This window comes from Triticum aestivum, chromosome 6D (genome assembly GCF_018294505.1).
Source record: "Triticum aestivum cultivar Chinese Spring chromosome 6D, IWGSC CS RefSeq v2.1, whole genome shotgun sequence".
Classification (NCBI taxonomy): Eukaryota; Viridiplantae; Streptophyta; class Magnoliopsida; order Poales; family Poaceae; genus Triticum; species Triticum aestivum.
The window spans coordinates 4,788,939-4,802,959 of NC_057811.1; the positions used below are offsets into that span (position 1 = coordinate 4,788,939).

General features: G+C 42.4%; 1 protein-coding gene across 1 annotated transcript; it reads right to left on the reverse strand.

Moving 5' to 3' along the window:
* Positions 1–9,890: 9,890 nt before the first annotated feature.
* LOC123140688 (bidirectional sugar transporter SWEET14-like) lies at positions 9,891–11,786 on the reverse strand. Its single transcript, XM_044559974.1, has 6 exons — positions 11,735–11,786; positions 11,108–11,144; positions 10,817–11,027; positions 10,494–10,655; positions 10,287–10,406; positions 9,891–10,208 (listed from the first exon to the last, which is right to left on the reverse strand). The coding sequence occupies exons 1-6, from the start codon at positions 11,784–11,786 to the stop codon at positions 9,891–9,893; spliced, it is 900 nt and encodes a 299-aa protein (XP_044415909.1).
* Between the last annotated feature and the right edge of the window lie 2,235 nt (positions 11,787–14,021).

Consider the following 14,021-nt stretch of genomic DNA (forward strand, 5'->3'; position numbering starts at 1 on the left):
ATCTTGATCGGTGGATTTGTTTGTCTCTTCGTGTCATGCATTTGGTCTTTGAAGGTGTCTTTCGGCAGAATGGACGACGTCCCTTGGTGAATTGATTCTATGACTCAGTCTCCGATTCCGCCAACTTCAGTGTCATCTAGGATCTTGTCAGTACATTTCCCCCAAGGTAAGTCTGGCAAGATCTGGGGTGGTCGTCCAACTCTCTTCATCGCCTTCTTGTCGGACAGTGTTCTATTTGCCAGATCATTGTCACCGTCATATTCTAACTCCAATCGGCGACCTCCCAAGCGCTGTGTGAACAATGTTTCTCCGGCTCTGATGGTTTTTCGGGGTGCCCAAAGGTGGCATCGATCTTCGCTGATGATCTGTTGTCATCGAGTGTATGAGGAAGACATTGTCGATTTCCCCAAGGATCAGTGTGTATTTTTTATATGTTTTGTAAGAATGGCCTTCTAAGGGTTGGTTAACTTTAACATATGGCATTTGGTCTTCCACAAAAACATCATTAGATGAGAACCAAAGCTTTTTATATTTTTAGCAATTATCATGTATAACTTGCAGACATCAGTTGGATTAATGGCAGATCATGGTAAAGTTCAGCAATAACTACTTCACCGCCACTCATGTATGTACATAAATACACATGGAATTTGTAATTCTTAATCTTCCCTTATCATTCTGTGTTCTCATAGTTTCGATTGAGTTAAAAGACAACAGCTTGAGCAAATTTTCTACTTGTCATTTCTCTCAAAACATAAGGAACTGAAATATCAAAAGATATCCAGTGGCTGCGCTCTCGCGTCCGGGCTACTTCTGCCTAGCTGTTTTATCTCTGTTCTTTTGTTTTAGGCCTCTCTTGTGATGTGGCCCCAACATGTTTATGTTGGACCTTCTATTTCATGTGAAACTTGATCCGTACTTGCTTTATCTCTAAAGGGAGCTGAAACCCTCTTTTTTTATATAATCATGTCACGAACATATAACTGCCATCTTCCACCGGTAATCAGGCACACATGTCAAACATGTATGTAACATTGGGAGTTATCAAGCGGTTATTTGCACGGTTGCATACTTGAATGTCGTGTCCGTCGGAAGGCAGTTATTTAGGGCAGCTGAAACAACACGTATCTCCCCACAAGAAAAAAAGAAGCAACATGTATGTATGAGCTGTATATGTTAGTATTACCCCCTATGCTTGGTTCCACGATCGATGTTGGAAGGCTTCGGCGACACACATAAACAAGCTGCTCAGTTACTCCTGATTTAATGATACAAAGTTTCCTACTGTAACGGATAAAAGCAAATTAAGAAGGTATTTAACGTAATGCAGTACGTAAGGCGGAGGCTGCACGGTAGCACTTTTTGACCATGGGTTGATTGATTGTGTAAAAAGCTTTGGCCTCATGATCATGATTGTGTAAGGAAAACATCCATTGGAACTTGAGAGAAGCAAAGAACGGCTCACCATGTTTTCCTTTTCCTTTTAGGAAAAGGTATCTGATCTCTGTTGTTGGTGTTGGTGTGCCATCTGGTCAGAAACACGGCCATATGCACATTATTTCCCACATCTGGGGTGTATTTTCCATCGTCCATGGTTTTCCAGATTGTGCATGCAATAGATAGCCGCCAGGCTTACGCCATTAGCGTACACTTACTCAGGTGGTTTCTAGGGGACTATGAGGTTTGCGTGCATCTACAAATTGGTCCTAGTCTTCATTGGTTTTGCATGCTTTGCCGGCTAAATTGTACCCCTTCGAACGTACTAGATGATGCCATTTCGCACTGCACATGGCTGCTAAAAGGTGACATGGCTGCTAAAACCAATTTGTTTTCCATGGTTCATCAATGCCTGCCTGCAGAAGCAACGTAGAAACTTCGGCCAACTAGCAACGGATGGTCATTAGCAAGAAAAGAAAGAAAAAGAAAACAAAGGATGGTCGAGCAGTAGCAGCTTTCTCGTGTACGGCAACTAGCTAGCTAAAAAATGCCCCTTCCAGCTGAGTAACTTAGATCACTGCATGTCCAGATTCATTGCGTTCACGAGCTAGCTGCAATTAAACCAATGTCCCGTCTCAGCAAAACATAATTATTTCAGGTCAAGACATGAAGAAGATCCTGAACGGGCGAATATTCTCGGGAGAGGTATTTGCGGTAGTATGCGCCGGTGAGTGGCGGATAAAAAAGGCTGGTCTACAACGATCCTAGCTATACACTTCCGCGGAAGGGATTCAAATATGTGACATTTTGAAGTCACTCTCAGAGGTTAATGCTTTAAAAAATAGAGATAAATATACTTTTCGTCCCTCAACTTTTGACGAAGTCTAGATTTGGCCCCTCATCTTCGAAACCGGACAACTTGCACCCACAACTGCTGAAACCGGACAAGATTCGTCCCTGGTCTCGGTTTTGAGCGGTCTTGGTGCTTTCTCGTGGTTTTGAGCGGTCTTTGAGCGGTCCTGGTTTTGAGCGGTTTTGAGCGGTCTTGATGCTTTAAAAAATAGAGATAAGTATGAAAAGTATACTTATCTCTATTTTTTAAAGCATTAACCTCTGAGAGTGACTTCAAAATATACAAAAAGTTCAGTGGCTGCCCCGCAAAGATTCACTAAAGGACCGGCGTCATGGCCTCATAATGCCAATAATTAAGATATTAACAAAAGGTAGTGCAAGATATTCCAATGTAAATGGTGGTCCAAGCGTACTGAATTGTCCATTGGCATGTTCAGACAGGCTGGAGATTGCGATTAAGCAATGAGCAATGTAAATATCATCGTCTTCTAGGAAGGCGCGTAAACTGCTCTGAAACAGCATTGGAAGAATATTTCCAGAAGCATGAGCGCCACACAAGTATCTCCAAAAGCTTATCTCAGTAAGAGAGAGAGAGAGAGAGGGGTAACACCATGAATACAGATATAGACGCTTACATACACGCACATACATTCATTTTATGAATAGTACGCGTACCCTGCTCTTATGAGCACAGTTCGTAGATACTTAGCCCGCAAATAAAGACAAAGTCATCATAGCACCTCTCTGTCAATGTCACCTACCAGAAAAAGGTTAGTGCCAAAAATCCTGCAATAAATACAATGGAATGCAAACACCCGTGCAAAGTTTAGGACCTGAACCCATGTAGGCATGTTCTACCGCAACAAATCTAACCATTTTAGTTATGTTCAGTTTGCGCTTCAGTCCGCTGGGAACAAACATATGCTGAAACTGCGCCCAGCATAAGTAATGTACAAATAAGACTACTTTTTTTTTACAACATGTACATAAAACTAGGTTTTTTAAAAGACATATATGTCCAACATGACTTTTTTCTCATAAATATTTCTAGAGTTGTTATTTCAGAAATAGGTAGATCAGGAAAAGCCTTGGTTGTGCACCAGACAGTCTTTGGTCCACTAGGAAATAATTGAAGCAAAAGCTTGTTTTCCTTTGTAGCAGACAATACAAAAAAGATGTTCGTGATTTAAAGCGCGTGATCTCCTATGTTGACAGAACATTAGCGGTTGAGTTGATCCACTTGGTGAGAAGTTTTTATATTACTCCAAGTTAACAATGCAACGACTAAAGCATATATGCCCACAGAGTTGTGTAGAAATGGTCAAATGCAAGTCTTAGATTACTGAACGAAAAAGACTGCTCCTATAACCACATGTCTCTTATTATATTTGGACAAATGAGCTCATCAAATACGAAAAATTACCAGTTCCTGTTTAGATAAGTGTGTTATAATTTCATAGTTTAGCAGAGAAATCGGCATTTCTCATAGGTACTATAAGTCTGATGGTACTAATTAATAGTGAAACAATCAGATCATATGTAGCATGTCGATCCTGAACAAAACTTGCCCCAATTATTATTTTTATTTTATCATCTTCATGCATACCTGATATCTCCGATTGATAAAAGTCAGGATGGTATAAAAAAAATAGAAAGGGAAAAAGAACAAATTAGCCAGCCCACTTTAGTAGAGCGTGTTGCAGCTGCTTCCACCCGTCAGCGATTAGCATTATCACAATCGCCTAACCAAAGTGTGTTGATCCTTTACCACCTTTATCTTTCTTCCTACCACTCCAAAGTTAGTCATACATATCTCGTAATCACAACAAGTGACGTGCCCATGTTTGCAAAAATCGTGCACTATCATATAATAACCCGAAACACATTTTGCTAAAAGGGAGAGTGCATGCGAGATAATTATATGGCCAGGGGCCATGAATTATGTTGTGTGCATCGGTACTCTTTCGGCTGCACCTTGCATCATTTGGTTATCCACGCCAATATTTTAATGCCAAATTACTTTTGCAATATCTTGGGACACCCTGCCTCATCTTCCCTGGCTAGTGCCTTATGATGCATGCATGCTTGGCTGCTTCCACTTCACATGCCCTTGAGATACCAAACATGAACTTGTCCCATATTTGAGGGCAAATTTCACTATGCTGGTTTCTACTCCCATCGTCCCAAAATAATATCTCAACTATACTAAAGTTTAGACACGTATTGGGGTGGAGAGAGTAGCTAGTTGCCAATATGTGTTATGGGAACATATGATGGTGTTATGTCGAGGAAGGTGGCCATATCCTGGTTGTCTAGAACGTACACGGATTCGGTAGGTCAAGTCTTAATTTGTTAGTGTTGCCATAGCGAATCAAACCCAACACGTCCATAGTAAAGACTGGATTTCTCTAGTGTCTACTGGTTGGGATTCTACTAGCAGATCACAATGGAAATTGAGTCACTTGAAAAGGAGCTATAGATCTCAACTTATGATCAAAAGAGAGTTTGGTTTCAAATTCGAATTTGTCCAAATTTTGTAAAGTTTAAGGTTTAATATTTTTGTATCACATGATAGAGGATATCACAATGAATAATTTAGAGTCTCATAGCAATCGGAGTTGAAGGTAAAAAGGTAGATGGTTTATTAGTTTTAGGGTTTAAGGGGTCACGTGGTTCAACCTGGATCATCGAATGTGAGATCTACGGTTACTAAAAAATAAGACAAAGAAACGGAAAATAAAATGTGGCGTGGCACTTCTAATATGTCGATACCAATTCAATCAGAAATATCTAATTCCGGCTGTTAGATCCAAGATATATGGTTTTTTTATTGTACCGGTTCGCTTGATTATTGTATCCAATCTCGAGCCCAGATGGCCAAATGGGGGTGCTCGGAAAGGAGAGGTTGACTACCTGACTTTGGAAAGGTGGTGGCACAGCTTCTAGGCATGACAATTTGGGGTTTGGTTTGGAATCTACGAAGTGCTCTTGGGTATTTATAGTGCATCATCCTACACTAGGGCGGGGGAGATCAATGTCACTACAATTTTGTCCGCATTTGGCGCAACATTTAGATATGAGCGAAGCTTCTTGGTAGAAAGAAGATGAAGCGCGGCCCCGGGTTGACTGAGGATTTTGATTTCATGGTCGGTAGGGGCTAAAGGCAGACGATGTTCATGGTAGGTTATATGGGCCAAGGTCGTTTCAACCTGGCTGGCAGCTATTTTCAATATCCTCATAATTTATTTTACACAAGAAAATGTATTTAGCAAACTACTATTTCAATTCTGGAAAACCCTAATTACTAATTTTGTAAAACAATAATAATATTATAAAACCTAGGAAATTATTTCCAGCTTAAATTCATGTTTTTAAATTTATTTTATGTCAAACTATAATAATATTAATAATATTAATTGCCTTAAAATATTTCTAGATTTATAATAATCCTCAAAATGTTTTTGAAGAGCCAAATATGCATATGAGACATATCCAAAATTCTCAAAAAAGATTGTACATATGAGATGATTCTATTAACATCCAAAATTGAAAATTTGGGATGTTACACGTGTGTCGTCCAAGATTAGGCCATTGACTATGTATATGGCTAGAATGTCACGTAGTATGATTTACAACAAGGACATTGTCACTGCGAATTGCTTATCATGTCTGCCATAATATAGTGTGCCTTTTGGATTTTCGTAAGTGCTAAAGCACTGTGGATCGACGATCAATGTTTATATTCAGATTCCCGAAAAGTACATTGAGATGTTATGGTTTTCCACAAAAAGATGTCATCCACCCCATTAGCAAAGGTGTCATGTTTCCGTACGTACACCTGGATCATACCGAGCCTTAAACTGATTTATAGAAAAATGCATCTCAAAGGATGTACCAAATTTGTGCACCTTTGTTTCATAGATGTTTCTGCCACGAGCTTTTTTGGCTTGATGGAAGTGCCTTTAGTGGTGCGCTCTCATGGTTAACAGATTAGTATTAAGAAGAGCAACATACAAGAACCTGAGAAAGAGACATCCATGCGAACTTTCTTGGAAGACGATTTGTGTTGACAATATGAAACTCTAGGAGAGAGATTGCGATCAGAATTTTAATGTTGTTTTTTCTGTAGTGGGTATAGAGTGAATTGTCTGAATCGTCCACTATGCCACAGATGCACCTTTTGTGTAAGCTTTTGAGTTTAAAAGCTTTGAACTGGAAACTCAATCGACACCTCACATGGCTTATCTATAAGATGATTGGAAGGAATTAGGATTACGCGCCCTATTAGTCAAATTCTTTATTCGATCACAGTGGAAGACAGATGAATCGCTTAGGTATAACAAGCAGTGCACATTATGTCCTTACTTAAATGTAGTGTGCCTTCTGGACTACAAAGAAACTGAATATGGGTGTACAATGGGCAGCTAGGTTTGATATCCTAAAATTTCATTATTATTTTTGAAATTTTCTGATATTTTTTAATGCTATACTCACATAGGGGTGTGAGGCACCTGAGAGCTGCAATGCATTTTCGCTCAGACCATGTGCAACTGTTATACATTGAATATATCTTGCGTATGATGAACTTGTAGTTGTGAACCTTGACATGCAACTTCAGCTTGCTGAAGAGATCATCCTTGGGTTCGGTTGTGTTCAGAACCAAAAACCGCTAACTTCCCAAGAATCCCAGTTGTGTTCCACTCTCAAGTCTCCTGTGTTGAGTCTTGCAGTGCTGCTCCGGTTTAAGTAGCACCAGCTGGCTCATATCTAATGGCTAAGGGCCGACATCTCTAGGTCGAAATCCTTTTTCATGCATCAAAATTCAAGAGGTCACCATAATGCTATTCATGCCATGCCGGATAACCAAGGAAATATCCACACTGATCGCGTGCACATCCTGTCAGCTGTCGAAGATTATTTCACCAAGATCATTGGTAAATCTTCTTGGAGGCCACTAATTTATTGTCAGTTTAGCTCGACAGTCTAGAGGCACATTTTTTCTTGGAGGATATTAAAGAGGCAACCTGGGATATGCCTACGGATAAGGCTCTAGTCCCGGATTGACTGGCTGGTTCTTTCTACTCTCTTGTTTGGAGATGGTGAAAGACGACCTTCTGTTTGTATTCAATACCATTTGTCTTTGTGGCACAGCCCTGCACAAAATTAATGACTATTATTTAATTGATTCCAAAGAAGTCAGATCCAGTGTCGATCACTGACTACAAATCGATCAATCTCATCCATAATCTTCTGAAGATTGTCATGAAGTAGCTTGCTCATAGACTTGCCCCTAAGCTTGAGATGCTGGTCTCCAGCTGTCAGGGTGCTTTCACCGAAGGAAGTTGCATGCAAGGTAATTCAAAAATCTAGTCAAGAACTTACACCGTGGTCGCATCCCAATCATTCTTTTGAAGCTGGACATTGCAAATACTTTTGACGCGGGGGTATCTTCTTATGCGAACAAAGCGATGGCTCTTTTTCACAAGTTACTGTAGGACAATATCCCCGCAGTGCTTTCTTTTGGAAAGTTTTATCCGGAGCTCTTTAAATCCACTCCCAACGGGAATCGAACCCGGGACCTGAGGTGCTACTAAGGTTGCTACAGCCACTAGACTACATGTTAGTGCATGGACAAGATCATCAATTCGTCTTCATCTATGATAATGGTCAATGGTGTTCCATCTTTAAATTTGGAGGACACCACCCAATCTCGGTTTTGGCCTACACAAACCATCTGAGGGTTATGATTTCACATTTTTTGCGCCTACTACTATGATGACATTTGTCTACAGACGTACTGCCATCTTCTTGAAGGATGTGTGGCTACTCAGGATATCGCACCCTCCCTCTTTAGTCGCCACGAAAGAACTGTTCTGTGGGGGATGATCCCGCCAATGAGCGCTGGAACAATGATCTCCAGTTCAGTATTGTGGAGGGGATGCTTCAGGAGCTTATTGACTTGACATCCTTAGTTGACACGGTGGTGCTGGACAATAACTTGATGGACTCCATCATCTGGAATACCTGTAGCTCTAGCATTTTCTCCTCTTGGTCGACGCATCACCTGCAATTTGCTAGGCAAACAAACGGTCCATTCTACTCTTCGATTTCATGGGCCTGGGCGCAGTCTAAGTGAGAACTTTTTATCTGGATGGTTCTTCAATGAAAGATACTCACTACTTACCAGCACCTTTTTTGTGGCTGGGACAACAACTATCTCTTCCCTCTCTCTTTGAGTATTCTCTAAACTGCATCTCACCTTCTCCTGGACTGCCATTGGTCGCGGCCACTGTGGAGTGTCGTTGTTGGTGCTACGGCCCTTCCTTCCTTTGAGATGTCATTTGTTGGACTGGCGAGGATCTGATCAACTAGCTTTAATCTCTACACGCCAAGGCTGGGCCTAATGCTAAAATGGGGACCAAGGCCCTGGCGATAGAATCTTCAAGCATGGGGCACTCTCTGTTGAAGAAACTCATGTCTGGATTAGGTACCAGGTAGCACACTGGATGCTTGTTGGCTGCCGAATCCCCCTTTGACCAAGGTTGATATGATCTTGGTTCCTTAGGGCTATATACAAAGCTCTACTACCCTAGGTTGTATCAAGTTGCATTTTTGTTCATGTAGGGAGGCTCATTTATTTTCTTTTGATAATAGGATCTTTGTACGACTAAGTCATCGCCTTCTTCTTCTTAATGGACATTTAGCAGCTCTTCTACTAACTATAAACAAAGTCTTATAAAGGCTTTTTTGATCCATGTAAATAAGCTTACCCATAATGGGAGTATCATAGCTAGTGTCATGCATTCAAACTAGGAAATTTTGATGAGGTGACATAGAACTAAATGAAGAAAGAGAGGGTTAAGTATCATATAATGATACCGTATCGAAATAAATACTACATTACTATATGTCTTGCGTGGCAATAAATAAGGTTATCTAAGATACTAATCTAATACTATGCATTGCCGAGGTAGTATCATACACAGTACCAAATGCATGATACTAACTTATAATACTACCCACTACAGGCAACCTGATGAGGTTGGGAATCGAACAAATGGGGATACGGAAGAGTTAATGTTGATTATGACTGTATTAAATATTTCTTCCAAGGTGCACGGCCGCTTCTAGTTTTGTACTACCTCAGTCATGTTTTATTGATTCTCTTAGTATTTTTTGTCAAAATTTGACCATATATTTAACTGACAAAGTGTTTATACATGTCATAAAAATTATATTGCTCGATTCGTATTTGAACATAATTTTTAAAGATATATTTTTTATGACATGCATTAACATTTTTTAATTAAATCCATGGTTAAAATATGGCATAAAATACTAAGGGGATCAATAAAGCAGGACGAGGGAGGTAGTAATATGATTCAGGAGAAAATGGCAGCTTTTATAATAAGACCATTGCATGGAAGTGATTGATGGATGTACTAATGAATACAACCAGAATAAAATAACTACCTCGAGCATCTAATGGAACGTCAACAGTGGAATCACGAGCCCCCGCGCATGCATTTTTCTCTGCCTTGTTTGCCCGGCCGTCATGGCTTAGGTGCACTCATACATCCATGGCTTGAACCCCTGACTGCCTAGACTTGTTCGATGTGCGTTGCCTTGTCAACCTTGTCAACGCTCCCCTTGGTCATGACGCTGGCATGGGCCTTGCCGTTCTCCTTCATCGGTGGCGGCATCCCCGGTTTGACAGGATAGTGTGTGTTCAGCTCGAGGCCAGCCACCGGGCCGAGCTTAGCGATGTGGACAACGTGCTCGGGCGCCTTGACGGTAGTACCATGGTTAGTCATGGGGTCGTCGACGTCCTTGGGTGCTGTTGTGGGCGTGGTGTTGCGGTAGACGGCATAGAGCCCCATCTGGATCACACCGAAGGCGAACCCAAGAATGTTGGGCAGCTGGAAACCCAAAGGAGCTGGCGTCAGTAAATTAGAAGCTCTGCTAAAAAAATCTAGCTACGAATTGATTTTGCTTACAGCGACGTATTTGTCCTTGATGAGGAGGCCGTAGAGGAACCATACGACGGCACTAATGGTGAGGGAGAGGGAGAGGGAAAAGGGAATGAACTCTACGCTTCGGGTGCGCACGACAAGACACTGCGATGATTGAGGCACAATACACTTGTCAGAATTATTTGATGGATCAATGCAAACTAACATGGGATAGGATGGGTGGGTGCTCACGATGATGCTGAGGGGCGCAATGAAGACACTGACGGAGAAGCCGACGCAGACCCACCCGAGCATGACGACGCGCTTCTCGCCCTCTGACAAGAGCAGGGTGAGGAGGAGGATGAGGCCGAACACGCCCACATTCAGGGGGAAGAGGATCTTCGCCCTTAAGAGCTGCATCCATGCACATAATTTTGCCTGAGCTACATTTTTCCTCCATAAAGGACATTTCATATTTTTTTATATGACTGTATTCATCAATCGATGTTGAGACCAAAATTTTATCGTCTGTTTAAAGGAAAAAAATTGCAGTTGAGGTGCGGGTGAATGAGTACCTTGGCTTGCTTTGGTGCGTAGGTGAGGTAGATGACGATGTAGATGGTCTCGATGATGCAGCCGGCGGAGTTGATGGTGATGAGGAGACACTCGTTGGACTTGAGAAGAGCATAGTAGATCCACAGCATCGCGCTAAAGAGCGCCACCACGTACGGGACCGACTGGAACCCCTGAGTCGACTTGCTCCGGTAGATCCGGTAGAACGTCGGCCTGCATGCACCACCGTTAATTTTACATGCAGCTAAGCTAAGAAAGAGAGAAACGGTGTTGGGTGTGATAGAGACGCTTACAGTGGAGCCAGGTAGGTCATGAAGGAGATGACGTTGCCTGCAGGCAGAAAGCAATACGACAGTTAGCCAGCAAGAACAAGGAGACACGTACGTACGTTACACAATCCCCACTTAATGGGTAGTTTCTTGTGTGGGAGATAACGGTGAGGTGTCACGCTAGACCATAAGCAAATGTGTAACTTGTAGCCCTTTAGTTTACATCTGTCTTTCCCTTTTTTTTCAGCATTTTCTGTTAGTTCCGCCACCATATATATACACCTCACACCTCTTCTACTTTACACACAAAATAATTAATAAACGCCGGGAGGGGGAATGTCGGGAGGAGGGGGGGAGCGCTACAAAAATATGCTAATGGGGAACAAAAGAGGAAGGATCACTAACTAGCATACTCAAAAGAGGAAGGATCGCATGCATCCCATGGAGCAATCTGCACTAACTTGCTACATATGTATGTATTTATCCTGGATGCTCAGAATACTACTACAGGAGGAAATATTAGTTTTGGGAGTGATCAATAGTTCTCGCAAACCTAGCAAACAAAGATGGAAATAAAATAAATGGACATAAGTAAGAACTCTTGCAAGATAGAAGTTTCAAAAGCATCTATTGAGGTGGACAGCAATATACCTAGGAGGCCAAAGGCAAAGGCCCATGGGTGCTGAAGAGAGACACCACCCATTGCAAGATCTTAATTGGAGTTGAGAAGGAGATCAAAGTGAGACAGTTCTACCAAGCTAGCTAGCTAGGATGATAGTTGGGCTTCAAGATTCCCTCTCCCTTGTATAGATGGTTCTTTGGGGAGAGAAGAACTACCAGCTTACTACTTGAATTGATGTTTTTGCTTGAAAGCTTGAAGGGAACTAGAGCTTGGATGGGTTTATAATTATATAGTGCTAACAAGGAAGCTGGGAGCCAATTAAAGGTGCATATGTCTTATGGGGTGTGAATCCAGTGGCACACATAAACTGTTCCTGATCAATCAAACCCATTGGGCCGCATTAAACAAAGGAGAAGATAATCATCATCATGCATGACACAAAGTGCCTACCTTCTAGGTACACTCTTTCTCTCTCAGATACTTCCCAATTGCATGGACTTACCAGGGAAATTGTTGTACACTTCAAGTTATCCATATTGGCTCGCGGTGCAAGGTCTTTCATTTCTCAGGTAACATTGGCAGTTTGGCCATATTGGCTTCCTTTATGGCAGACACCCAAGTGTCAGATAAGGCTTCGGGCCAGGTCCCATTGCCAGAGGACAACGCCTTCCGGTCCGGTCCGAAATATATCGGGTGATCACAAGAGAACTGTTTGGCATGTGCTCGAACAAGACAGAGATTGCACCACGTGGTGGCGGAGCATGGAAAGGACCACTAGAAACAAGTCGTGCTACATCACGCAAAGTTTCCTCTTGGCTTTCGTTTTTGGGCTCTAATGTTGTGGCCCTTTTTTCAAAAACCAAATGGTATGGCCGTAACAAGTTTATGTTGGATTTTGTAACTTTTGTGAACCTTGCCAGGTTCTTGTTTTAACTATAAAGCCGAAAGAAAGCCTATTTTCTGAAAAAAAAACATATCGACAACTTATAACAGCTAGCTTTTCACATGGTTTATGGTTTATGATCATCTTTCATTGGTTATCTGGCGTGCACGTGAAACATGCAATGTAATAGGCAACGCTATGAGTTAGCACGCTGCTACTTGCACTTTTAAATAGTTACATGTTGGGACAAATCCTCCAGCGACAAACACCGGACAGAGGTAGATGAAGGAGACACCATGACTTTTTCCGACGACGAACGCCGCGGCGCACGAACGCCTGTATCTTGGCTTTATTCAACTCAACTACTCAAACACATACATGGAGAAACACACGCACACACGCAGCACAACCCCGGAAGAACTCTCACATCGACCGGACACATACCACGGTCCCGACGGAGACTACATCTTCCTTAGGTCCCTCCCCCTCGGCTCGGCACATACCGCCACCATGGCGCGGCAACAGACCGGCGCACCGACAAGCAATACACTCGGAGGCTTTTATAGCCAGATGCACACACACTACACGCACGCACGATGGATCCGGCCACCATAGCACGTACCGCTATGACCGTTTCCTACGCACGAACTAACAAACGCCACAGCCGGCCACTAACAGCACATACCCATGCACTAACCAACTCGCATGAGCTGACCCACAACGCGGCTGCTCCCAACGGCCTCGGACTCCGCTCATGCACGAACGCGACTCGGCCAGCTTGCCGCTCGACGCCGTCGCTAAGATTAGTGCTGACATTACATACATGAATATGTTCTCAGTCACGAGGCAGATGAAATTACACATAGTATGTACCAGCTGCACGTAACGTAGCTAGTGCGGATCTGTCAAAAGTTGGCAGATAGACGTCAGCACCTTCGCTTGCTTCCATGATTTATCTTGGAAGGCCCTGGGGATACACACAAACAGGCTGCTCAATTAATCCAGCTTGCTTCTCATGCCTTTTCCTATACAGTCATTTTACTGATTTAATGATGCATAGTTTTCTACTGTAATATGGAAAAAGAGTTCATCCAGCTCTATGGCTCTGGTAGGGAAGCAGCTACAGCGGGGCATCGGCGGCGCCTTCTGATGGTGGTAGTGGTCGTTAGGTGATGCAGATTCTTCGATGTAATTTTTATTAAGTTTGTGTTGCTTTGTACTTCTTTGAACCCTTGTAACACATTTAGATCCTTTTCGCAAAAAAAGTATGTATAAGAACATAAGGACTGACATTGATTTACGTGATTGGGTTTAGGTGATAATAAATTACGGTGTGCCCCTCCAAGATAATGGGGAAGGGGGAGATTAGTTGGGGAGAGACCGTCCGTAGATTGCAGTCGGTATGTTGCATACGTAGGTTTAAGAGTTTTTTT

Bases quoted from the DNA above. Each gene is read 5' to 3' on its own strand.
- LOC123140688 (XM_044559974.1), bottom strand. From the start codon at position 11,786: ATGGGTGGTGTCTCTCTTCAGCACCCATGGGCCTTTGCCTTTGGCCTC. The intron at 11,028-11,107 runs GTAAGCGTCTCT...TGGTGCATGCAG, and splicing joins ATGACCTACCTGGCTCCACT to GCCGACGTTCTACCGGATCT. The intron at 10,209-10,286 runs GTAAGCAAAATC...TTGGGTTTCCAG, and splicing joins TCAAGGACAAATACGTCGCT to CTGCCCAACATTCTTGGGTT.